We start from the raw sequence: 26,102 nt of genomic DNA, 5'->3' as shown, positions 1-26,102 counted from the left end.
GCTCTCCGCTCGTTACCAAGAACGTGATGTTGTCGAGTTATTGGCATTTTTAGAGTGCGTCCCTCTCTACCTTCTCTTCATATAATGGTGATTCAGCAAAGGTTATTTATTCTTATTAATTATAGCTAGCTTGATTCTTTGAGATTATACTAGGGCTGCTATAAATATGTTTATATATTATTAGCAACGGCTTCGCCCGATTAGAAATCTTTTCATAAAGTTTTTTGCGTAAAAATAGAACAAATATTCCTCACAAATTTTCAAGTTTAAAATATTGTAAGTATTAATTTATTAATTTAAACTATAGTAAAATTATCTTAAAATATAAAAAATAATTCTGTATAATTGCATCTTAGGGGGTCTATTCAAAAATCGATTATATTACATAATAAGAAAATAATAAAAAATCTATTTAAATGTCTAAATCAGTCAGGTACAATTGCGGGGCTATTGGAACAGCATCAATTAAGATTTACGATACCGCCGACCATCAAATCCTACAATCAAATTTTATTACACAATTAAATTCATACAGTGTTGAAGGGACGATTCCAGAAGGTTCCATTAAACGGCCATCAACGTATCTCTAGTGCGGTCTAATCTTTCGAGATTAATGGCGTCCTCGTAACTGGTGGAGCTATGGAGTTTCTTTAAAGCGAGTCCTCGTGGTCTTGAAAATACTCGACGTCTTTGTATGGGATGTAAGAGATCTTGTACTTCATTTAAACTCCTTATTTCTCATTTTATGTTGTTTAATAGTTGGTTTGAAGGAAGTTTAGAGTACTGTTATACTTAGTAACTCTTTGGAGGTTTATTTTTGTATGCAATTAGCTACTTTATAAATATAGATAAAGCATTCTCTTTCTCTTGTATAACAGATTAACTTTTTATATTGTAACGTGGCTGGATTCAGTACTGAACACACTACACGACTGCTTATAGAAAGCTATCGGTTTATAAATATATTTTCACTTTCTAGTAACTAAACAATTATTTTCTATTATTTAGTTTTTTTTTTATTTTTGTGAATATAGATATAATTTTCAAGTCGTTTTTATTTTTTTTAATAAACCTTATCCCTAAAACGAAGGCTTTATCTTTTAAAAAAGTTATCAAATCTATTAAAAAAGCCCAAACTTTTAAAAAAATATCAAATTTACAAATATATACGTAAATTTATATTGTCATTTCTCATCGAAAATAGAAGAACAATAGATAGATCCAGCAATAAATTTTTGTTTGTTACATCAACGAGTGGGATGGTGGATTTTCATTTTCAACCTTTAAATAAACAAAGGGCAGGCGTATCGCTTAACGAATCTATTTGAATATAACAACCTGCGAAGGGGAGAACCGATTTAAATTGTTTGTTTAAATTATTAAATACAAAATCAGCTTCACGCTGTATCCCGCACACAGGAGGGTAGGCAGAGGGAACCTAGTGTCAAAACACTCCGTTCCTCACTTTCCGCCGAATTCTGTTAAATGGCGGAATTCACTTGACACCAGACCTAAGAAATGGAAATATAAATTAGAATAAATATTTCATTTCCTCGAGTGGGGATCGAACCCACAACCAGTAGCGCTTATAGTCACTGTGCCTCTGGGCTATGAATGGCCTCCGCTGAATTGATCTCAATAAATATATTGTAGATCGTTTAGATTAAGGTTTTATTGTTATACAAAATTAATTTTTTGGCATTTATTTACTTATTTTTACTATTAATAATCTGAACGTTATCCTTTATATAAAGTTAGCGTTATTAATAATCAATTTACTTCTTATTTATTATTCAAAACTTATTTCTTTCTAATAATTTATTTATTAAACATCTTTCTTTTGATTTATAGCACTAAAGATGACATTTACCACGACATAGTTTCATACTAATTTGCCCAGTTATTATCATTTTGTTGTTATTGTTTAATTTATTGATATCTTATACTTTCTTAATAAATAAATAAATATATTAGCATGTAATAAATAGTTTTCAATAACTCTTCATTATATTTCAATCTGTTACATTTTCATATTACATACAGCAGGGTAGGCAGAGGATAGTTAGTGTTAAGACACTCCGTTTCCCACTTTCCACCTAATTTTTCGAGACATTGTGTGTTGAATGGCGGAACTCAACGCCGGGCTGTTGTCTTGTTGCCAAAGCGATGAAATTAAAATATTAACCAAATAATCATTATTAATTCCCTCGAGTGGGGATCAAACCCATACCGTCGCGTTACAGTTACACCCTTGCACTCCTGCACCAGGACAGCCTCCTTACCAAGAATATTTTTCTCATATACATTTTTTATTATTAAAAATGCACCCTCGCTGTCACCCTTTAATTGCTCTCAGAATATAGCCCCGGGCACAATAGTTGATATCGGCTGTAGATATTAGACTCATTGTTATTATAAGTTTTCTTGATTTACCGCTTAAATATTATTAAAATCTATTTATACCCGACTGCGACGACACAAAGGGGGTATTGTGTTTATCGGTTTATTTGCGTACCTACTACGAATGTAATATGTATGTTTTTGTGTGGCGTTGTAACCAAACAGGTTGACCGATTTTAAAGAAATTGGATTTGTAAAACAAATGCAAAAGTCAGTAAAGGTATGAAATTCTTTAAAATTCACTTGTCAAGGATTATCATTTAATAGATGTTCAAAAATGATTCTTGGGTTTCTATTTACATTATGCATTTTAAGAAACAGCTTAGGATATATGTACGAGTATAGCGACTTATAGCTCGGACGATTTAAGTTCATTACAAGTACTAAATATGTATAGTAGAATAAAAAAAATATCTTAAATTTTTTGTAGCTTTACTTTGCACTATTAAAAGTACAATAGAATGAAAGCAAGGTAAAAATGAATAAGAATTGCTTCATATTTAAAATATCATAAAATATCAAATGATTTTAAATATTATAACTTCATATTTAAAATATTTTTTTGGTTCAAAATGAAACCCATAAATTCAATGTATACCGATATATAAGAATTAACAAGTACTTATCTATTAATATTATTATATAATAGTTTTCATTAAATTCTCTACCACGCTTCTTGATCGTGACGGCGTATTAAGTCAAAAATGAACCGGGTCTATGGAGGTACCCTCCAAAATGTCACGTAGAAGATTGACGATCGTAAAGGTCGGTGAGCATAACGGATCCTAAGCTATATTTTATATCTATATAATATATATTTAAAGCGAATACCTACTGTTTTTATGGTACTTATGTTCAAAGGCATATAACAGGATAATTTGAATCTCCATGAGATGTTTAAATATCTAAAATACAATTTCTGTTCAGATTTTGTAGTGGCTGTATTGAGGGCAAGCTCTGCAATGTGGCCTTTACAGATTTTGGACTATATCCAGAGTGGGTAATAAGATAGCTTAAATTTATTTAAATAACTATTTCATTATAAAGTTATTAATGAAAACTAATTTGTTAATTATTTTTTTAATAAATGCTTATTGAAAATTAATTTAATAATCAAATTATAATAAATAGCTAATAATTTTGGTGCCATCGATTTGATATGAGCATGACCTTTTTTGTAGTTCTTTTAACACATTATCATAATTTTGATAAAATACAATAAAATCTTTTATTTTACAATAGATTAGATTTTTTATGATGTACAATTTCCTGCACGTGGTCTCCATTGAAGTTGATATTGGCCAATTTTGTCCAACTGGCTTCCTCATGAATAGAATAGAAGTCTGGTTTACTTCTACAAAGCTACGAAAACAACGTAAATCAATAAAATCCAATGATAATAAAATGGAAATATTTCCATCGTTAGGCCAAGCCAAGTCATGTTACGCAAGGAGTCGATATTTGCAAATAACCCATTAATTAAAATCGGATCTCGCTCGCGGGAAATTTCCGTAAATCGCTTAACTGATACTCATCCTAATCCGTTTATAAATATAGACATTTGGGTTAACAGGAGATCCTATTACGATGTTGTACTGAGGAAATTATAGCATTCATCACGAACATTGTTGTTTTAGGGTTAAACATTTCGCCGTCTCCAAGTCTAAGCTGGTCTTTGAAGGTTTAAGTTATGTTTCTTTTGTTTGACATGAAAAATATTTAAAAAGTGCTTTTCTTACCTATTAGCTTTATAGCCCAAGATCCCAGGGCCCCAGACCTTTCTGAATTTAGCAATGCTGAAATTTTGAAGACTATATGTCTAATAGGTAATTAAGACAGAAAGTGGGGCCATTTTAAAGGTATACTGATTGTTAATTTGTTAGTTTAGATTCTAAATACATTATTTGATTAGATAATTTAAAAAGGGTTCAAAAAGACAGCCGCTCAGACAGCGACAACGCCCCACGCCCCACCACGAATGGTGGAGTGAACGATCATCGAGGGCTGTCGGCCGAAGCCGAGCCCGCCTCACGCTCAGGGCGCCGCGCCACATCTCCTCATCGCGGCTGGCACGATCTCACATGATGTGAGGATCTCGTGAAGAGCTTACTATAGAACTGATCCTATGAAGTAAAGTCTTAATAAAAATCCGGAAAATTTTGGTCGTCATTCTGCGCGAGAATATCTTGCCAGCGCGATTCAGAAGTCATGTGAAATGATACACCGTCATCTAGCAACAGTTTTAGGCAATAAAATTGCAGCGCCATCTAGTCACCGTTGATAGAACTTGTTATTGAACATCAATGATAAATGTGATAAACTATGACATGTGTACAGTTGTCCCTTCTCACGAGTCAATTTCCTTCGTGGTTTTTTCCAGACAACGTGACGTCGGCGAAGTAATTAGTGCTTAAAATTAAGCTTTTATACTATAAACAAAAGTATACTAAATTTATTAGGGCTTAGGGCGTTTGGCTAGGGCCTTATACAGTAATATGTCCGGCAGTTCATTTATTCGTCATGTTTAATGACATAATCTGGCGACATCTGGATCTTGGTGTAGAACAATTAGGTGGAGATCCCACCGCTTAAACCTGCAGGTATCAGTTTTCTTAATTAAACTTATATTAATGAATAATACATGATTAGTAGAACAGATTACACTTGGGTTGCCTACAAGAATCGCGCATTTCATCGTGTATTCTAATAGTCAAACGGAACCAGAATAAAATATTTCAAACGATGGCAACCCCTGTTTGCGGCAGTTATTTTTCAGGCAACCATGTTTTATAGTGTTCAGAAAAAAATAAGCTTTAATTTGATATATAATTCATTAAAAAAATGAGTGCAAATTATTAACATTTAGTGACTTGTTTAAACTTTATTAATATTTCTATTTCAAGCGGGCGTAGCCCCGCACGGGCCCAATAGTAGAATATATAGACAGTATATATAAATAATTTCACAATAGATTTTCAATACAACGAGTTTTATTGAAAGCATCGCAATGTTTACCAAGAACTCGTTGGTATATGAGTTAAATAAAACAGACAAGTAAACACCAACTCACTCTAATGATCATTCGTGCGTTATGGCTGGTAAAGTATACGCCTACGCGCATGCTGAAATAAACTAACAGATGATATAAATTGATAGTGAGGCAGTCTGGCGCAATTTTAGTCTAGCAAATGATAAATTATGTATTTGTTTCTTATAAGAACTAAAAAACTAAAAAGAAACACTAGTAGTATACCTACAAGTGTTTCTTTTTAGTTTTTTTAGTCATGCTATATCCCGTACACCCTAAAGTAGGGTAGGCAGAGGGAACCTAGTGTTAAGACACTCTGTTCTCCACGTTCCGCCAGATAAGGCATTGCGTGTTCCAAAATTGAACCAAGTTTGAACCAATGCTCAAAAGTTTAAATTGGAATACCCATTACACAATACAAAGTCTATATAATGAAAAACGGCTCTATATTGATAAACGATACAGGTTTTACGCGTTTATTACATTTTTTCTTGTTATAAATATTTATATTAATATTATACATTCACAGTAAATATCGATTTCTCTTGCATTCAAAATGTAAAAATTGTATTTTTACAAACCGCATTGAATATAAAAAAAAATGATAAGATAGCGTTTATAAATTATAGCCATCAGTAGTTATATATCGTTACAATTCAAATATAACCCATCTCATAACATAAAAAATCTTGATGGTCAATAACGGAAAATTATTTTATAAAAAAACATTTAGTAAGTACCAAAAGAACACTTTTTTTTTAGATTCATGCTATATTTCACAGATAGCAGGGCAGAGGGAACAACTTTCCCCTGAATTTTAAATTAGTTAGAGGAATTGAAAATATTAATTTGTCTTTTCTTTTAATGAGAATCGAACCTTGAACCTGTGGCGTATACAGTCGCACGCTTCAGTCCCCGCGCCACGACTGGCCTCAGGCCTCAAAATTTTAAATACACAATATTAAATACACTCTAAACTAACATTGAATACAAAAACGTATATTTATTTAAATATATATATTTTTATTATATTTCTTATAGTATGTTATAATAGCATGAATGAATCGATCTTATATTTTTTATATCTTTATGTCACTATAAAAGATTAAGATATCAATGAAGTCACTTTTAAACTTGAATTTCTTGTTTATTTTTGTATGTAAATGTCACGGGGCATTGTAACTTGGAAGTGCAATGATCTGTCCTTTTAAAATGTGGCACGTGGTGTACCTACTATGTGAGAATTTACCGTTCATCGTTCTTATTTATTTTAAAATTGAGGTATTTTTTCAAACTTCACGCTGTATCCCTCACACAGCAAGGTAAGCAGAAGGAGACTGGGTAGTGTTAAGACACTCCGTTCTCTATTTTCCTCCCAAGTCTTGGAGAAATTGTGTCTTAAGTGGCGGAACTCAACGTTGTGCTTTTGTGTTGGTACCAGAGGTAAGAAATAAATTCGACCGGTTTTTATTTCGTTCCAGTATGAATTTTAGAAAATTCTCTCTTAGTGCGCCTCTAGACAACCCCAGGGAACCTATTTATCTTTATATTTTTTTTTATATGTTTTTAAATATTTTGGCATTTGAGTTTTATTTTTCTACATTTTTATCTATATTATTTATCAAGAAACAAGTTTTCTTTTGCATTATTCATGCATATATTCTATATTGAAATCTAAGAAGCTTTTAAGCCATATACAAACAGAATGTAAAGCAATTTCTCCAAGTGCAAGCAATGCGGACTAACAAAGGATAGCAGTTATCGATAACGATTTTATCCAGGGCATCGATTGAAATCGAAAAAATCTTAGCTGTGTAAGGGCGTAACCTCACTAGACTCCTTTAGAAATGTGTCTCAAGTTTATTATTTTCTTTTAACTGGCTGTTTAAAATTTTAATATGTATTTCTAATATTTTTACCTATTTAGTAATTTTCTTAATTATTTAGTATTTTTACACTAATTTAGTTCCATTAAATCTAATAAATCATTTACCTTTCCATAGAATTTAAGCTAAATACTGATTCATACTTATTATTTTGTTTAAAAATGTTTTCATTAAAATTATATTATTCACGTTTTCAATAATTGCTCAGTTCATATTATACATATCTTGATATTAATTGCGCAATTTTAGCCGAATTTTGTACTATAACTTATTGTTTACTAGAGGACACTTTTTCAGCTGAATTCTCATATAAGATCTAATATTGACAAACTATTAAATCTTCTATGAACTTGTTTTATACTATTTTGTAGTGGAAATGAAAAAATCGATAAAATATACATATTTCAGTATTCACAAGGCCATTTTATTCTAAATTTAGCACAAAACGAGTATATTGTAGAAGCATCATAATTAGCTAGTATAAATTTAATATATAAATAGATTTTATTTATATAACAGCATGCCTCTATTAATACGTGTATTGTTATTGCGTATCATTAATTGAATTATTATTTGTTATAAAATGTTACTATTATTTTTAAAATTTATATTAAATATAATGATGAAAGTATTTGTATACCTACTTGAAATTTGTATTTTCGTATATTAATATATAAATAAAAAATCGAGCGTAGCATTGAGTTGATTAGGTGGGAAGTGGGGAGCGGAGTGTCTCAACACTAGGCAGTCTCTGTCTAGTGCCTACTTTACAATTTAAATATCGGTACAAATAACAAAATGTTATAAATGTCAGTCAATCGATATTACCTATTGGTTTCATTAATGACTGACAAGATAATTACGCGCTTCAATAATATTGTGTAATTTGTGTGTACAGAGTTACTGAAACGTTAAATATAATAAATAAAGTTTGGTTTTCATTAAATAATTATTTAACCAAAGAAGTACCAAACGTGTTTGATAAGTGAGTGATAAGTATAGATTGTAGTAGGATCGAATTCATTTAAGTAGATCAAATATTTTTTTTGTAGCGTATTTAGCAGAGTAGGTACAGGGAACCTGGGAACCTAATGTTATGACACTCCGTTCTTATTAACATTCCATTTACCATTTTCGGCTAAATTGTAGAGGCATTGTGTATTGAGTCGTAGATCTTATCGTTTCGCTTCGCTTCGTTATGAGAAAGAAGTAATTAAAATATTACATATTTAATTTCTTCGAGTGGGAATCGAACTCACAAACTGTCGAGTTTGCACACGGGTGCCCCTGAGCCAAGATTGGCTACAAGAAAAAGATACTTAAATGTTTTTACAATATTAAACTGTTATATGTAAAAATATAATACAAAGAAAGAAGGAGAAACAGAGAGAATATGCAATTTTTTATTTCATTTTAAAAATAAACGTTAATTTATACAAGAGCAAGTAAATAATCGGTTTACTTTAGATACGATCTTTAATTGGAAGGGTTCACTCAAGCGATCTTTGAGATGCAAAGTCAATTTACGAGGAATTTTTAATAGAACATTTAGGGTTCCGATCAAGAAATCAGATTTTTTAAATTTTTTGTATGTTAAAAACGTATCATCCAAATCTTAATTAAGCAATTTATATTTTTCAAAAATATGGCTACTATTTTTAATATTATAAGTGTAATTTTAACCTTAGGAAAGAAAGATATTATGGATACTTCCAAAGAGATTATTCAAATTCCGCGAACAATATAAAAAAATATTTTTCTGACTAATTGATTGTCTTAACCGACCGACTCTAAGTAGTGGTAGTGAGTTAAAATAAAACTTTAGTTAAAACTAATATTTATAATGTATATAAATAAAAGAAACTTGATTAACCGGACTAATTGTTGTCGATAGGCATTCGGATAATCGAATGTATAAAGAAACTGGTTTTGTGCATATGTACTTAACACAAATTTTGACGTAAATATAAATTTTCTTAGGTTTCATTGTAGTAGATTATATAAAATAATTATCACGGTTGATAGTCCGGATAATCGCGAATCCGTATAACTGACGGTCGGATAATCGAGTTTCTACTGTATATTTTATTAGTTTGGTTAGTTAAAATGTCACATGTCTGTATCTATCCTTTAATTAAGGCAATTTTAACCCAAAACTAAGGATTTAGAATCTTGGAGCTCAATTGCCTCATGCTGTTGACATATTTATGATGATGACCAGATCGATCGCACATGGCTGCATGCATGGGCTACGAGGGAAACGAGGACGGCTTAGTTTCATATGTAACAATAGTAAACGTTTCTATACGATACATCGTCCAGCAATGCCCGCGGGATCAATAAGCCTTTAACAGAATAGACTTACTCGAGCGACCTCTAAGAACGTACAGATAACTGAGTTTAGTAACAATTCTGCTGGGACTTGCTGTTATAACGGTAGCTAGTTCAAGCAATTTATACTGTGGACGTTGGAATTTGTAAAAAAATATATAGAGACCAGTCGTGGAATAAATGTGTCTGGATGTTTGTGTGTAATGCTATAGGATGTGGGTTTGATTCCCACTTGAGAAATTGAAGTATATTTTTATTATTTCCTCGCTCTGGCAATGCCCCCAGAATTCGGTGGAAAGTGGAGAACAGTACAGGAATGTCTTAACGGCAATGGAAGGTCTTAGCATCAGGTTCCCCCATCTACTCTGCTATGTTCAGTGTGTATCTAAGAAAACACTTGCAGGTGTTAATCACAGCTAATAGATATTTTTTTTAACTAGGAAAGTCACGTAAAATTCTACAAACAATATTAATTAATAATTACTTAATAGCATATAAATAAGTAACGATCAAAGCTCAGTTTTATTTAATCATAATTGTAGTAAAAGAATGATTAAATATATACCTTCCTATATTATTAAATATTTTAAAATAAAAAAAAAAAAACTATAAACCCCTTACCACGGGTAAAGTAGGTACCTGCAGCTTAAATTGTCTTTTATTCGGTCAACTTCCTCTTGTTCATGTGACATGCCCGATATTAGGATTGGTTCAGGCATTACAAAGGAGGTTTGCATAATTGCATATTGGTCGCTTAATACAAGCCGTGTGACATATTCATTTGAAATGATCTTAGCATTTAAAATGAATAAATGCCACTGTATATTCATTTGTATGGAAAATTGTAGAAAACAGCTATGTTCAATTTTTAAATTTGAATTTTTAAAATATCAATTGAACAATAGTTATTTAATTAAATTGGGTAAAAAAAATCCCTTTGCGCAGGCCATGGAAATAGAGGTGAAGGGCTGTGGGGATACTCTGGGCCTAACCGGAACCAGAGATTAAGAGAAGGCGTTATGCATCTCCAATTTCCCGTACGTACACTATTGCCGAAGGGTCATTGTAATCCTCTTGTAAGAGATCAAGGCTGTAAGTTCTAGTATAAACCCCGAAGCACACAGAAGTTCATGGCAGCCTGCAATAAGAGAAGAGGATTTCCACTGGGTTTTTGTGGGTAGTGTCAGGTTTTATCCATGGGTCCCACAGCACCAGTCTCTTTACCGTCAGTAGAGCATATGTCCTACACACGGATGGCATGTACGCATATTATAATACATTCTAATTTCCTAGTTACGTTTTTTAAAGTAAATATTGAATATGTTTTAAAAAATTACTTTCATAATTGATATTTTGGTCAATGTTTTAATATATAATATCATTATCATATTTTGTTTTTGTTTACTCACAAGCTTACAATTCATAAGCCAAAGTTGATTTTCCTGAGTTTCCATAAAATTGGATACAATAGTGCGAGAAAACTGTTTTAATATTTTCCAACATAAAAACTTTTCATTTCGCGTCGGCCTACAGTTGTAGAAACATTTTCTGCTGTAGGCACTATGCATTTGAAAAAATATGAGAGCAACATTAGTTATGGATTTTTATATTTATTAAATCTATTTGTATATAAGTTATTATTAAAGTACTGTGTTAATAAATGTACATATGTTCAATACATTGAAGTTCAAGCTGGTTGGGGGTTCAAAAATATAAAGATACTTTTTTTTTGCTTAGTTCAGAAGATCAATTTCATATAGCTAACAATGGGAAAGGAGGTTTTCTTTTTTTTGAAAAATGTATCATTCAGTTCATTTAATTTTACAGCTTCTTTTAAGAAGTTTTCGAGCAAAGACTATTTAACATCTACCTGATCTATAATTTTAATTTATAAATAAAATATGGCTTTAAAAAAGGCAAAAAGTTAAGAAAACAGATGAACTTTTAATTAAAAAATTTAGCGAGCTTAATCGCCAAACTGTCCGTGACACTTATTTTATAAGATTCTTTAATAAAGATTTCAAAACATTGACGAAATTAAGTTATGAACCTATTTAAGAAATTTATTCAAAGGACGAAGAATTTCTAAGGTTTTATTGGCAACTTGTTTGAATGATAAAGTGGAATAACAAAATTGGAAACCAGCACCATACAATAAAGCCTATAGCTCGATTAACCATAAGTACGCTTCAATGATTATTAAGTATTTTATTGGCATCTGTTGCCATTTATTTTATTTGGCATAAATGACTTATACAAAGGTTTTTATAAATAAACATATTTGTATAATTTTTTGTAGTCTTTTTTTTTTTTTTTTTATGGAAAAAGGACAAGGCAAACGAGCGTTCGGGTCACCTGATGATGATCACCGCCGCCCACGACCCCGTGCAGCACCAGAGGAGCTACAGGTGCGTTGCCGGCCTTTGAGGTGGAGATAGACGCGCTTTTTGAAGGTACCCATATCGTACCGACCTGGAAACACTGCCGCGGGTAGGCTATTCCACAGTTCGGTGGCGCGTGGAAGGAAATTCCTACGAAACCGCACAGTAGTGGAGTGCCACGCATCCAGATGGTGTGGATGATATTTAAGTTTGTGACGTGCTGTGCGGTTAGAAAATTCGGCGGCAGGTAACAGGTCAAACAGTTCTTCAGAACACTCACCATGATAAATGCGATAGAGAACGCACAGCGAGGAGACGTTTCTACGCAGAGCCAAAGTGTCAAGCCTTTCACAGCTTACTAGGTCCTTAATGATTCGGACAGCTCTACGTTGTATGCGATCAAATGGGTCAAGCTGATACTGGGGTGCACCAGCCCAGAGATGAGAACAGTACTCCATGTGTGGCCGAACCTGGGCCCTATATAGAGCCAATCGGTGTTTTGGCGTGAAGTACCGTCTCGCTCTATTGATGACCCCCAGTTTCTTCGAGGCCAACTTGGCCTTGCTTTCCAGATGATCGCGATACTGGCAGTCACTCGAAACATTAAGGCCCAATATGCTGATACTCGGCGCGGCTGAAAGGGGAGTGTTCTGAAAGACTGGCGATACGATAAATGGGGTTTTTTTTGTGGTTAACGCGCAAACCTGTGTCTTCAGGGGGTTAAATTGGACCAGGTTCTTTTCACCCCATGAAGAGACATTCTCGAGGGATGCCTCAACAGAAGACACAAGTTTATTTCGGCACTGTTCAGCGTTTTCCCGAGAAAGACTTGCGCGGCCGGAGTAAACAGCATGTCATTGATATGCAGAAGAAACAGCGTGGGGGACAGCACGCAGCCTTGGGGAACGCCAGCGTTCACGGGCATATGTTTGGAGCAAAAACCGTCGACAGCGACCTTGATGCTGCGCCCAGTGAGAAAGCTGGCGATCCACCTGCATAAGTTCTCGGGAAGCCTATAGGATGGAAGTTTAGCAAGGAGCGCCCCATGCCACACTCGATCAAAGGCCTTCGCCATGTCCAAACTAACTGCCAGGCCCTCTCCTTTGCTTTCAATAGCCGCAGCCCAACGGTGGGTAAGGTAAACCAGAAGATCACCGGTTGAGCGACCATGGCGGAAGCCATATCGACGGTCATTAATCAATCGGTGATCCTCTAGATAAACCAAGAGCTGGCTATTGATGATGCTCTCCATGACTTTTGAGAGTAGGGAGGTGATGGCAATAGGCCTGTAGTTAGATGGATCGGAACCATCGCCCTTCTTCGCGATCGGGTGGATAAGAGCGTTCTTCCATGAATCTGGGACTACGCCGACTGAGTAAGAGTGCCGAAACAAACGCGTTAGCACCGGTGTCAGCTCAGGAGCACAAGAACGAAGCACTAAGGGGGAGATGCCATCTGGCCCGCTCGACTTATGGATGTTCAAAGAGGACAGAGCTCGCCTTACAGCTTTTTGGCTGACCTTAACCTCAGGCATTGAGCTCTGGCACCGCGGGATGGTCGGTGGCGTTGATCCTTGGTCATCCAAAGTCGAGTTCGAAGCAAAGAGAGCGCCCAGGAGATCGGCTTTCTCTTTCGCCATATGGACCAAGATGTCATTCCCCTTGCGTAAAGGCGGAAGCGAAGGCTGGCTGAAGTTGCCGAGTGCCGCCTTTGAGAGCGCCCAAAACTGGTGAGTTCCGGACGGGTAGCTCTCAAGCTTCTCGCCGATTTTGGCGATATGCTCGGACCTTGCTTTGGCAATTTGCCGTTTAAAGGACCTAGAGGCCCGGTTATACTCTCTTTTTGAGGCTTTCACCTTCGGATCCTTAGTAACCAGTCATTGTTGTTTTTATGGTTTTAAATCAGAAAATGTTTAAACAAAGTGTAATTTAATTAAAAATAATAAAAAAAATAAAATTAAACACGAAGTAATACAGTTATTTATATGAATAAGTTATTTAAATTATTTTTTATAGTAATTTATTAAGAATGAAGTTATTAATATTATTGCATTTTCCTTATCCAAATATATGGATAAATAGAAATAGCGCTGTTTAAATATAAGCGGTAAGAAAATATATTAAGACATTTTTGGAAACATTTAATACAGCTGTGTATTTTACTAATGGAAAAAAATTAAAGGCACACGAATCTAGTTACTATATTTATTTTGTCATATTACGCCGTAAAAGAAGAAAAGAAACTCGCTATTTCCCATTTCATTTTTAGACCTGACCTTTTTTACTTCGGAACGTCGCCTGTTACTCCATCCAGGTTTGTTTAATGACGAAATATACGGATTATAAGGATTTACTAGGCCTTAACCTTTAAATGATGTTTTCATTAAAAGTTACTCTCACTTTATAATTACAGACGAAGGAAAATCATTTGGTGACTCAATTAAATACTCAAACTCGACTTATAGGGGAATAATTACGATGATGAAAAGTTTTACTTCTGAAATATGTCATACTAATATATTTAAAGCTTAAACTTTTGACGTAACATGAGAATTAGTCTTATTAAAATAAAAAAATAAATATACCTAAGCATTTTTACAATTAAATATATATTAAAATTTGTTTCAGAACTGACTGCAGCAGCCTGAAAGCGAACGAAAAAAAATATTTTTACAAACAACCAAAAAGACTAAGCACCTTCAACTAAATAAGCATAAGGAGAAACAAACAAACTGCCAATCGTGCGCGAATTACATGCTTTTGAAACGTTCATGACACTGATGAAGCGGACTGACTCTGTGTAGGTATACGGCTAGAAAGAGAGAAGCCGGTACACTGTGCCCAGTCAGCAAGATTGAGGTGGTGGCCGCGTGCGGGTGGGGTAGGCGCGCGCGCGTGCGGCCTCTGCACGCGCTGGGCCGCGCGGCCGGCATGCTGCCGTCGCAGCGCTCGCAGTCGTGCAACGAGGAGGGCGCGTTCTTCGGTGCGCGCGCTCTCCGCCGGCCGCGCGGCAAGGGCAGCGGCAGCCCGCCCTGCTAGGGGTACGCCATGTCGCTGCGCAGCCTGCACAGGAGGCTGTCCTCCGCCAATAACACGTGAGTTTTTATTGAAATATTATAAACTGTAAAAATTTTATTCTATATAACTCAGATCTTCATATGTAACTCAGAATAAAAAAATATTTGAAAAATTGATTATCAGGTGTTTATATATAACAAATAAGTTAGGTATTACTTAAATTTATTTATTCATATAAACCTTAAAACCTAATATAATAAATACAAATATGTATTAGGATGTCTATGGTTATTTTATTCAGAATATTAAGCCAAAAATATTTAATACTACCCTACATTATCATAACTACCTCTTAGCATCCAGTGATGTTAAGAGTTTATATAAAGTTCCTTTTACCGTCTTTAAATTTTTGATATCGAAATATATATTTCATTCAATCCAATATTTTTAAATATATAAAAAAAATATAGATATAATAAATTTCTATATGAAATAAAATGCTAGCTAAATAGAGAACGAGGTTTCTTGACTGATGTGTTGGCTAGGCGAGAGCTCTCGTAAGTTCTATAATTTCTATGAACCAGTAACGAGACCCATTTACGCGCTGACGCGAACTGCAGTGACGAGACCGATCCAATTGCAGTGAACTTTAAAAGATGATCAAAATCAACTTTTTCTACTACTGATGAAAACGTCAAACGAAAACCAACGAGGTGTAACAATTCAATTACCGGTAGAATTTGCAATTTACTGTGTAAGTCCGGATGTTACAAAACAATCAGGTTCACGCTGTATCCCGCATTACCCTGCTGTAAATTAGAGGGAACCTCCATAGGGGTTAAGGAACTCCGTTCTCCACTTTCCGCAAATTGTTTCGAGGCCTTGTGTGTTGAGTGGTGAAACTTAATGCCGGGCTCTTGCCTTGGTGCCAGTGCGAAGAATCGAAAAAAAAAAAAAAGATTCATTCCTCTGAGTGGGGATCGAATCCACAACCGTTAAACATGTTATATTTAAACCAATATAGTTTGAGTTCTCATAGCAAAATATGTTTTACTAAGATCATATCTCTAGAGTAATCGCGTAAGTTCAATAGGTCGTTTCACAATGTTTAATTTATGTAAATTTGTATGGAAATATGGAATACAGTACGCTCCAGGACAATATGCTATTATTGGTGGATTTATCATTTGTATGTATATATATAACATAAATTTAATAAATCTAAGTATTGGTTGGTTGTGGGTTCGATTCTTACTCGAAGGGAAATATTTAATATTTTTTTTTTCACGCTGTATCCCGCTTCACGCTGTATCCCGCACACAGCAGCGTAGGCAGAGGGAACATAGTGTTAAGACATTTAGTTTCCCACTTTCTGCTGAATGTTGGAAGCATTGCGTGTTGAGAGGCAGAACTTAACGCCGTGCTTTGCCTCAACAGCAGAGCGAAGAAATGGAAATAGGTATAAACGTAAATAAATATTTCATTTCCTCGAGTGGGGATCGAATCAACAACTGCCGCGTTACAGTCACATCGTTGTACCGCTGCGACATGACGGCCTCGAATTTCTTCGCTCTGGTAGCGAAGCAAAACGCAGCGTTAAGCTCCGCCTCTCAACACGCAATGCCCCCAGAATTGGGATGTGGGGAATGGAGCTTCTTAACACCAGGCTCGCCCTACCTACGCTGGTACAAGCGGGGTACAACTTGAAACTGAAAAAAATACAATAAATTTAATTCATAATATATGAAAATTCATACAAAATTAAAAGCTCGTGTCTACAATGGTATATTGACAGGGACGTTTTGTCGCCAGTTTCCACAGCGTAGGAGATAAGATGGCATATTGTTATGATACACTATTGTTGTATGACAGCGAAACTTAACGCTATTATATAGTCAGCCCTCGTTACTAGGGATCAATGGTCCATGAGTTTTACAGCGAATGGAAGTTCTTTTTGACATTTTCTTAGTTTTTGGCTTTATTTCCTGTATATTTTTTGGAGTTTAAGGTAAATTTTTATTTCATATTTGTAAATAGATTTCAGTACATGAAGAGTTGAGACTTTGAGAGAGCGAGAGAAAAGTTTTTTTTAAATAGAAGCCTTAAGGCCGTCGTGGCGCAGGGGCCCGAGGGTGTGACTAAAATGCAATAGTTGTAGATTCAATCACCATACGGGGGAATTAATTTTTCTTTATTAATATTTATTTTTTTTCGTTCTGGTACCAAAGCAAAAGCCCAGCGTTGATTTCCACTTAAAACGCAATGTCTCAAAAAATTCGGTGGAAAGTGGGGAACGGAATGTCTTACTAGGTTCCCTCTGCTTACCCTGCTATATGCGGGATACAGCTGAAGGTGATTTTTAAAGATCGCTAAGAGAAAATTAAATTTGTCCATTAAATAAAAGTTTCATATCATTTAAAAAACTAAAAGTATATCAAAATATTAAAAAAAACTTATATAATTAACAATAAGTTCACCGCATACATTAATATCGACAATGTTGCATCATTGATATCATATATATGAAAGATTAACCTGAACTCTGAAACGCTGATAAATCATTATGATTTATCCATTGCCATCGACAAGGTCAGGCTGTGAGTGGAAAACCAAATGTCATATAACCATATCTTGGTATAACAATACGCTATGTTGGCTTTTAGTTATATTTGGTTGTTTTTTTTTAGCCTAGTGTTAAGACACTCCACTCCTCACTTTCCCCCAAATTCTGGAGGCATTTTGTATTGATTGGCGGAACTCAGCGAAATATTAAATACTAGCGGCCCCCCCCGCGGCTTCGCCCGCTTGAACTACATGGTTATTCATTTAATAAACAGAATTGACAGTCAAATTTGTTGATGTCAATGAATAATTTAATTTACTCGTTCAGAAATAGCCTTAAATATTAAATTATTGATTTGGGTAAGTATTTATAATATTATATTTACAGACAAATTCATGCCTTGAGTTCATTCAAATGACTATAACTTTTTTTGTAATGAACCGATTTTGATAAAACTTTAGATGATAAGCTGGGTTAAAACAAAGAAAGTTTTACGTAAATCGGTTCAGTACTTTCAGAGATTAGCGTGACCATATATACAGACAGTCAGCCAGACAGACAAGAAATAAAAGAAAATCTATCTAATATCTTTTTTAAGTGTCCCTCTATCCATTTCAGTCAAAAATACTAAATATACAGACAAAATATTTTTACTGTTTTATTATATAAGAGATTTCATTGCCTCGAGTAGAAATCGAACCCATAACCAGTCGCGTTTACTCACACGCTAGTGCCCATACCACGGCTGGCCTCATAATTACTTGTCTGTTAATATTGCAAGGTTAGATTTAATCTCTATAAGGATATGTCTTTATAAAATTATCCATCAGATAAACGTGTTATTTATAATTTATCCATTTTGTTGTTACATCGCTTCATGTATTCTTATAATTATGTTTCTCATTTAAATACAATACTCCATTTAAATGGATTTAAATTCTTTAACATTAAAATAAAAAATAGCGGTACTAAGTTCCGCCACTCAACACGCAATGGCAAAGAATTTGGCAGAAGAACCTGACGATCCTGGATTCGATTCCCACTTGAGACAATGAAGTGTTTAATATTTTCATTTCCTCGCTTTGGTAAAGAGGCAGAGCGCGGCGTTAAGCTCTGTCACTCAACTTTCAATGCCTCAAGTAATAGGCGGAAAGTGGGAAAATATAGAACGAGTTGTTTTATCATTTAGGTTTATGATTATTCATATTCGAAGAACATTGGAGCGCAGTGGTGCAGTCTGACTTTAAGCGCGAGGGATGTGGGTTCAGGGAAATGAATTATTTTCATTAGAGAAAGTAAAGTATTTAAAACCTTTTCTAGAATATTCTTTTTCTGGAATAATCAATTTTTTAAAATATGAAACGTGCCTTAATTGCCCATAATGTATGAGTATATACGACCTTTTTGTTCTTCTAAGGTCATGGCATTTTCTTATTTTTTTCTTTAAACAGGCTTTTATATGGTCGAGCATGTTCTGTTCTAAGTTTATTTATAGACAAATACGTATAATATTTCTTCGTTAACAGCCTACCACGAATTTATAAGGCTTCAGTTGAAGTAAAAAAAAAAAATACGCATTGTATATTTACCAATTATTTTTAATTATTTAAAAATGATTATGTAGAATTCATTTTCTATAGAAATAAAGAATTAAATTGTTCTAATTATACCTGTATTTTGTTTGTAAATTGCAATATTTTTTTATTTTTTTTATGTTTTATAAAATATTTTATTTTTCACCCTCGGTTAGAAATTAATAAAAATAATTAATTTCTCCAAGTGCAGATGGAACTCCAACCAAGGGAATCTGGGAACCTAGTATTAAAACATTATTTTCCGAATTCTGAAATTCGAATCTGAATTCTGGAGGCATTGCACGTTAAGTGACGGTACTCACCGCCGCACAGTGCCTTGTTACCAGAGCGACGAAATGAAAATATTAAACATTTAATTTTCTCTAATGGCAATCGAATCCACAAAGAACTAAATATATTTAGTTAGCTTAAATAAGGTGAAATATAGAGTTAAAGCTATTTTTTTTTCTACAGTGTACACATATACGATTACTATACGATGCCAAGTATGACAGTTGAAAAATACCGGAAAATTCCATTCCGTTGCGATAAGAAGCAACGGTAGAAGTAAACGCATTGTTCTGAGGCATTGTAATGTTGAAAGTTAAAATTCCGTTGTTTCGTAGCCACGGGTTTCGTGCCTCCGAATCAATTGGTATAGGCCATTGTGTGCTTTAAAACATTACATTAAGGTTTAATTTCGTTAATTGTTTCATATTAGCTTTGCAGTATGAGGGTCTCACCGCAACGTGGATTCCTAACCGCGTAGAATGTATTTCCGGGGACATTATATATTGTTTATTTATATACATATACGCATTCTGCAAAGTCGGACATGGTTAAACGAATATCTTACGGTCTGATTAAAAAGATTAAGATAAGATAAAACTTTTTTTATTGCTCCCCAGAGTTTTTATATTTTAGATCAGCTTCACGATGTATCCCGTACTCGGCAGGGTAAGCAGAGGAGACCTAGTGTTAGACACCCTCTTCCTCACTTTCCACCGAATTCTGGAGGCATTAAGTTTTGAGGAGTGTAAAATATAAATTTAAATAAATATTTCATTTCCTCGAGTGGGAATCGAATCCACAACCACTCCAACGACTGGTCTCCATATATTTTAGATTCGTCTTTTTATACTTCGTTAAGCTAGTTAAGAATAAAATAAGCTCAGTACCTATAAGAAAATCCAACGCCGTTGCAATATTCGTTTCAATTTTAAAATGTATTCATTCTCCTTTTGATATATTTCTATAGCTATATTCTTTTGAAATATTTAAATTTTCGAATATATTTATTTGGCTGTTAAATTATATAAATGTCACAATTTAGGAAATCTAAGAAGTTAAATATAAGCTTCACAATGTCAAAACTTGAGGTGTTAAGGAAAAAGGCCTAAAATAGGTCGAAGTGACTTATTGTTGTTATTCGAGCTTCGAGTTCGCAATCGAGTTTAAAAGGAAAAAAAAATATTATATCAAAATTATATAGTTTCTATATATTTAACCGACTTCAAATCCAAAAAGACGGCGTATGTATGTCCGTTCCTTTGTTCCCTTGTAACTGTTAAACTTGTTGGGTTTTTTACTGTATTTAGTTAATGCAGTCGACTTTATTGTTTTTCTCATAATCTATTAGTTCTATATTTTTTTAATATTATTAAAAATTTATATAAAAACACATTGACAATAAATATTCAAGACTAGATATAGATAAGTCTTGAAATATATTTAAAACTATGAATCTTTTATTTCAACAAATTCTTATAATAATAATACATTTTTGAAAACAATAGCAAATAATTAAGCTACCAGAAGACGCAGAGAACAATATGAAAAGAAAAAAGAATGAAAGTATTCCATTTTTCTAAACGAAAATACATTTACTGGCCCTTTTTTCCTTTTGAATTTATAGACGTTAACAGTAAATGTTTCATTTGTATAGATTTGCAAAGAACTAATATAGCGGTGTTGTTCATAGTTTTGCTATATTATTTAATGCACTGGTATAAAATCAATAATAATTATGTAACTTTGTTTTAAAATTATTCTACATTTTTAGGGTTTTGAGGCACAGTCAAAAAAAGAAACAGAAACCTTTGTTATTTCTCTGTCCATCTGTCAAGACCATTTATCTCGTGATAGCGTGAAGGTATCAGCTGAAATTAATATCAACTAACTGAGATACTTCAGGTCCCATGAAGCATAAAAAAAACAAATTTCTGAGTCGAGGCAATCAAAAGAATTTTTACTGCATTGTGCTTGAAATTCTCCACGTAATCAGAACCTACAGGGTACCTACTTGGTACTTGGCGGTACATATCACCTTATTTAATTTGATCCGCTTGCGGCTTCGCCCGCGAAATCATAAAAGCATTCAGGCAAATAGTTAAGGCAAGAAAGACAAACGCGGCATCGCGGTCGCTTTATTTTTATATTATACTCGCATTCTTTTATATTACGTTGTTTTTAATACCTCTAAGAATATGAGTTTCGTTAAAATCGGTTTAGTAGATTTGGCGTGAATAAAAGCCTTATAATATCAGTATGTTATACATATCTGTACATTCCCTATATTAAAATTGTATTTCATTTAATTATATTCATTTATAGCGATATAATATAAAATGAAATTGTATTTAAACACATGTTTCCCGCAAGCTTAATGCACACATGTACATGTACATACATATTAAATGTCTCAGTGGTATCCAGGTATTATATAACGACACTAAACGACCACTAAACACTTGCGGTCTCTATGATAATTAGTTGCATAATATCCGTTAAATATTTATAGTACTGTCTAAATTTCAATTTATATGAAATTTGTTTATTAACTTACCTTAACTGACTTAACTTAACTTCACGCTTTGTCTCTAGCGGGGTAGTCAGAGAGAAGGGAGCGCCAAACGATACGGTCTCTACATACCTCTTCCGCCTCGTCCACTGTCATCAACCTCTTCATACACGCCTTTCGGGGGGTCCTCATTTTTATTAAACAATATAAATAAAAGCATGTGACTGTAAACGCGACAGGTTGTGGGTTCGATTTCCATTCTCTATATTTCTTGACATTATGTCATATTTTCATTTGACATAATGTCAAGAAATATAGAGAATTTACCTTTACTCTTGCGTAGGCAAAACGCGGCATTGAGTTTCGCCACTCAATAAGTAGTGCCTTCAGAATTTACCGAAAAGTGGAGAGCGGAGTGTATTAACTACTCTCCGGCTCCTTCTGCTTACCCTGCTACAAGCGGGATGCAGCGTGAAGCTGAAAATAAAAATAACATTATAAAAACCATTGATATTTGTATGGATGACATCTTTTTACAGTAGATAATACATCGCGTTACTATTTTGTCTATAATTTATATTTATTTTATTGTTTTTTATTTTTTCTTTACGGCTTTTATACTAATACTAGCGGACCCGGACGCGGCTACGCCTGCTTAAAATATAAGAATATAATTTCTATAGAAATATAATTTCAATCTAGATGAAATGTTAAAAGTGACTATTATATTTATTTTCATAAGGATGAATATCAAAATGACGCGGTAACGAACGCGGTCGCGTAGCGACGACGGTTGTTATTAACATGGCAGAATAAATTGCATGTCAAATTAGAAAGTATTTTAATTTATTAGTATATATGTATAATGTAATATTATATAGCCTATAGCACTTCTGAAGAATGCAGCTTTCATACAAAACAAAAACAAAGTAAATCGATCCAGTAGATCCAGAGATCTTAGCGTTCAAACAAACAAACAAACAAACTCTTCCGCTTTATTATATTAGTATAGATAACTAACTCCTAGAGTTGAGAGCGTTTATCTACTAATATGTTTGTAATTTTTTTTTAAATCAATATAAAAATTTAAGAAAGCATCGTCAACGTCGTGGCTTATATTATATTAAACAATATCATAAATAGAATCTGTGATTTATTATACAAAGAGATTTTCCTGGACATAAGAGAGTCATTAATATTAAATAATGTGAAAATATAATTAAAATTATCGGGCTAATTAACGAATACAGTTAATTATGTATTTAGCTTAAAAAGTAAATGTATAACAACTTCGTTTCTTTGCTACTTTTAATTAAAAATATGAATTATTTTTGCTAGAGAAATAATTAAGTTGTTTTTTTTAAAAAGAAACGAAGATATGTAATAAATGTTTAATATAATTTTTATTTATTCTTTCTTAAGTTTTAAGTTTTTTAAGCTTCAACACTTCTTTTTAAAACAAGAAATATTTTGTTGAGGAGATATATGAAAGTACAATATAAAAATAAAATATGAAAAGCGTATCTTTTGCAAGAAGCGTACATTTTTAATAAATTCACAATCTTTTATATTTTATATCTTTATGTACGAGGACTTACTTCAGAAAAGGTATTGTTCGAAGAGATTTCTCTTAAGAATTGTACCGACAAGGAAAACGCGCAGGCGGTAAAGGTCACAATATTTAGGTACTTTCAAAGTATTTTATGAAGTTTAAAATGACTGGTATTAGCAATAGTTATTAAAATTAATAATAATTCCTTTAAATAATTTTATTTTGTTTCGTAGAGGAAATCTGGGAACCTAGTGACATGACAGTCCGTTCCCATTAAGACACTTCCGTTTAAATTGAAAATATTAAATATTTTATTTCCTCGAGTGGGAATCGAATCTACAACCATTATAATCCATTTATATTCGCATGCTTGTGCTTGCGCCATTGCCCCACTACCTTAAGTTAAATAAGTTATAGTTTTAAATAATTTAATTGTGTTAAGATCACATTTTTGTTTATTAAAGTGGTTATTAATTTTTAACTCGTTTTAGAAGTGTTATTCCACACTAAGAATCCCACTACGTTCAAAAAATGCTATATTATTCCAAAAAAGTTAATAGTTATTCATATATTCATAATATTATTACATATAAAACAAATATGTTAATAAAATATTTACAAAATCATTCAACAATTTTAGAATTTAGAAAAAAATAACATCGATGGCAAAATTTTCGTTCGCCCAATATATAGCAATAGCTCGCTTCATTCAGCATGAAAGTTTGAAAAACATTTGTTCAAAACCTTCTTCTAAGCGTAAAATAGTAAACGGCTATTGACACGATTTTTTTCTAAATTCTTTTTAAAATGAAAATGGCCAGTTGCATAACAAAAAAACTATTTTAAAACTTTTTTATATAAAATGACGCCTTGCTTTTTTTGATATGCCAATTGTAAACACAGTGTATATATATTTATATTTTTTATTATATAATTGACTTAATAGATTTCAAAATAATTTTCCTTATTTTCCTATAAAAGTGCAACGTTACTTATTATCCCAATCTCACAAGCAGATAATAAAAAAAATATTACTTTTCTTGCCAATGGAAAGCAACGTCCAAGTCGTTCAGCAATAATTTTATAGTCGGAATAAATTTTACTGACTTTTTTGATTATCATATTTCTATCTAGGCCGTCGTAGCGTAGTGGCACAAGGGTGTGACTGTAACGCAACGGTTGTGGGTTCGATCCCCACTCGAGGAAGTGAAATATTTATTTACGTATATATATATTTATTTAGTTATTTATATAATATTTATTTAGTTTATTTGTCAAGAAGAATACATAAATTTCTCAGAATATTTTCATATTACTTCTTAACATGTTGTAAACTACCTATCTACTAATATTATAAATGTGAAAGTTTGTAATGATGGATATTTCTATCATTTTCACACAAAAACTGCTTAACGAATTTAGATGAAACTTTACAATAACATTGCTTATAGATACATCAGAATAACACACGCTACAATTTATTTAAAGAATGAATTGAATTTAACACAAAAGATAATACGAAAATGTATTTAAGCGGGCGAAGCCGCAAGCTAATCATAAAATACGAGAATTACGAACTGCGTAACTCCCACCAAATAACATACGGGTTAAGCATAAAATATATGAGACAGTTTACATATACCGAAGTGGAAGTTGTAGGGAAATAAATCGTGAGCCTGCTAAAGGATCGTACAGTAAGTTGGTAACTGGGTCACTGTGACTTTGGCTTCTTTACACTCACAAATAAGGCTTATTAGTGTTGTAAATCCTGTTAGGTGACACATTTCCGTCACTAGTCATTTTGAGTGGGGCGTTCGTAAACGTACAATGAACTGAATGGGTTTTTCGCTTTTATTAGTATTTCAGTAAAAAACTGATCGTAGCTATCAATTAATTTTTTAAGTAATCTTCATCATCATCATCATCATCAGCCTGTCCTCGTCTACTGCTGGACATAGACCTCTCCAATGGCACGTCACTGAGCTTTTAAGTAATAGTTTTACATATTTACTAAACAATTTAATGATTTTGATGATATCATGTTATTATTTGTATAGAAAGCCTTTTAATCTATCATTTATATTCTATTATATATAATACAAAGCTAAAATCACATACCATATATACCATATTATATAGCACGATAGACAGAGAGAATCCGGGAATCTAGTGTTAAGACACTCCGTTCCCATTAAGCCACTACCGTTTTCCATTATTCATCCAATTCTAGAAGTATTTGAGTTGAGTGACGTTTTGGAAAAGCCACATTTAACCTCATAACCAATTGAACAACAAAAAATGAACAAACAAACAAAAAATTGTAAGTTATTTAAAAATATACAGTAATGGCGATTAACAACAAATTGAATCACCCAGTAATAACACCGCGAGAGTGATTTTTCGGGTCATAAAGTCGAAATGGCTACTGGCATATAGCTTCTAAATATTCATGGCGGCTGGCACGGCCAATATATAGAAGGGGCCCCCAGTATGACTCAGTTATCACCTATTTTTATTAATTTTTCCATTTCCTTTGCACTCTGTACGCTATTTGCGGTTAATTGAATTGG

The 26,102-nt window shown here is 33.3% G+C and overlaps 1 protein-coding gene and 1 non-coding gene across 5 annotated transcripts in view; one reads left to right on the top strand and one right to left on the bottom strand.

Moving 5' to 3' along the window:
- Window positions 1–26,102, top strand: part of Ih (hyperpolarization activated cyclic nucleotide gated potassium channel Ih) — a 178,078-nt gene that overhangs the window by 9,073 nt on the left and 142,903 nt on the right. For all 4 annotated transcript variants that reach the window (XM_085197481.1, XM_085197480.1, XM_085197483.1 and 1 more), the window contains exon 2: window positions 14,654–15,120. In XM_085197481.1, the coding sequence (XP_085053607.1) occupies window positions 15,074–15,120 (47 nt within the window). In that variant the 5' untranslated portion in view covers window positions 14,654–15,073. The remainder of the gene's footprint in view (window positions 1–14,653; window positions 15,121–26,102) is intronic.
- Window positions 4,340–4,540, bottom strand: LOC146532133 (small nucleolar RNA U3). The gene has a single exon (XR_014878770.1). It is a non-coding gene; the product is annotated as a small nucleolar RNA U3 (small nucleolar RNA).

Source organism: Heliconius melpomene, chromosome 14, assembly GCF_056956725.1.
Source record: "Heliconius melpomene rosina isolate 202511_hmr_F chromosome 14, ASM5695672v1, whole genome shotgun sequence".
Classification (NCBI taxonomy): domain Eukaryota; kingdom Metazoa; phylum Arthropoda; class Insecta; order Lepidoptera; family Nymphalidae; genus Heliconius; species Heliconius melpomene.
This window is presented reverse-complemented; position numbering and strand designations above follow the sequence as displayed.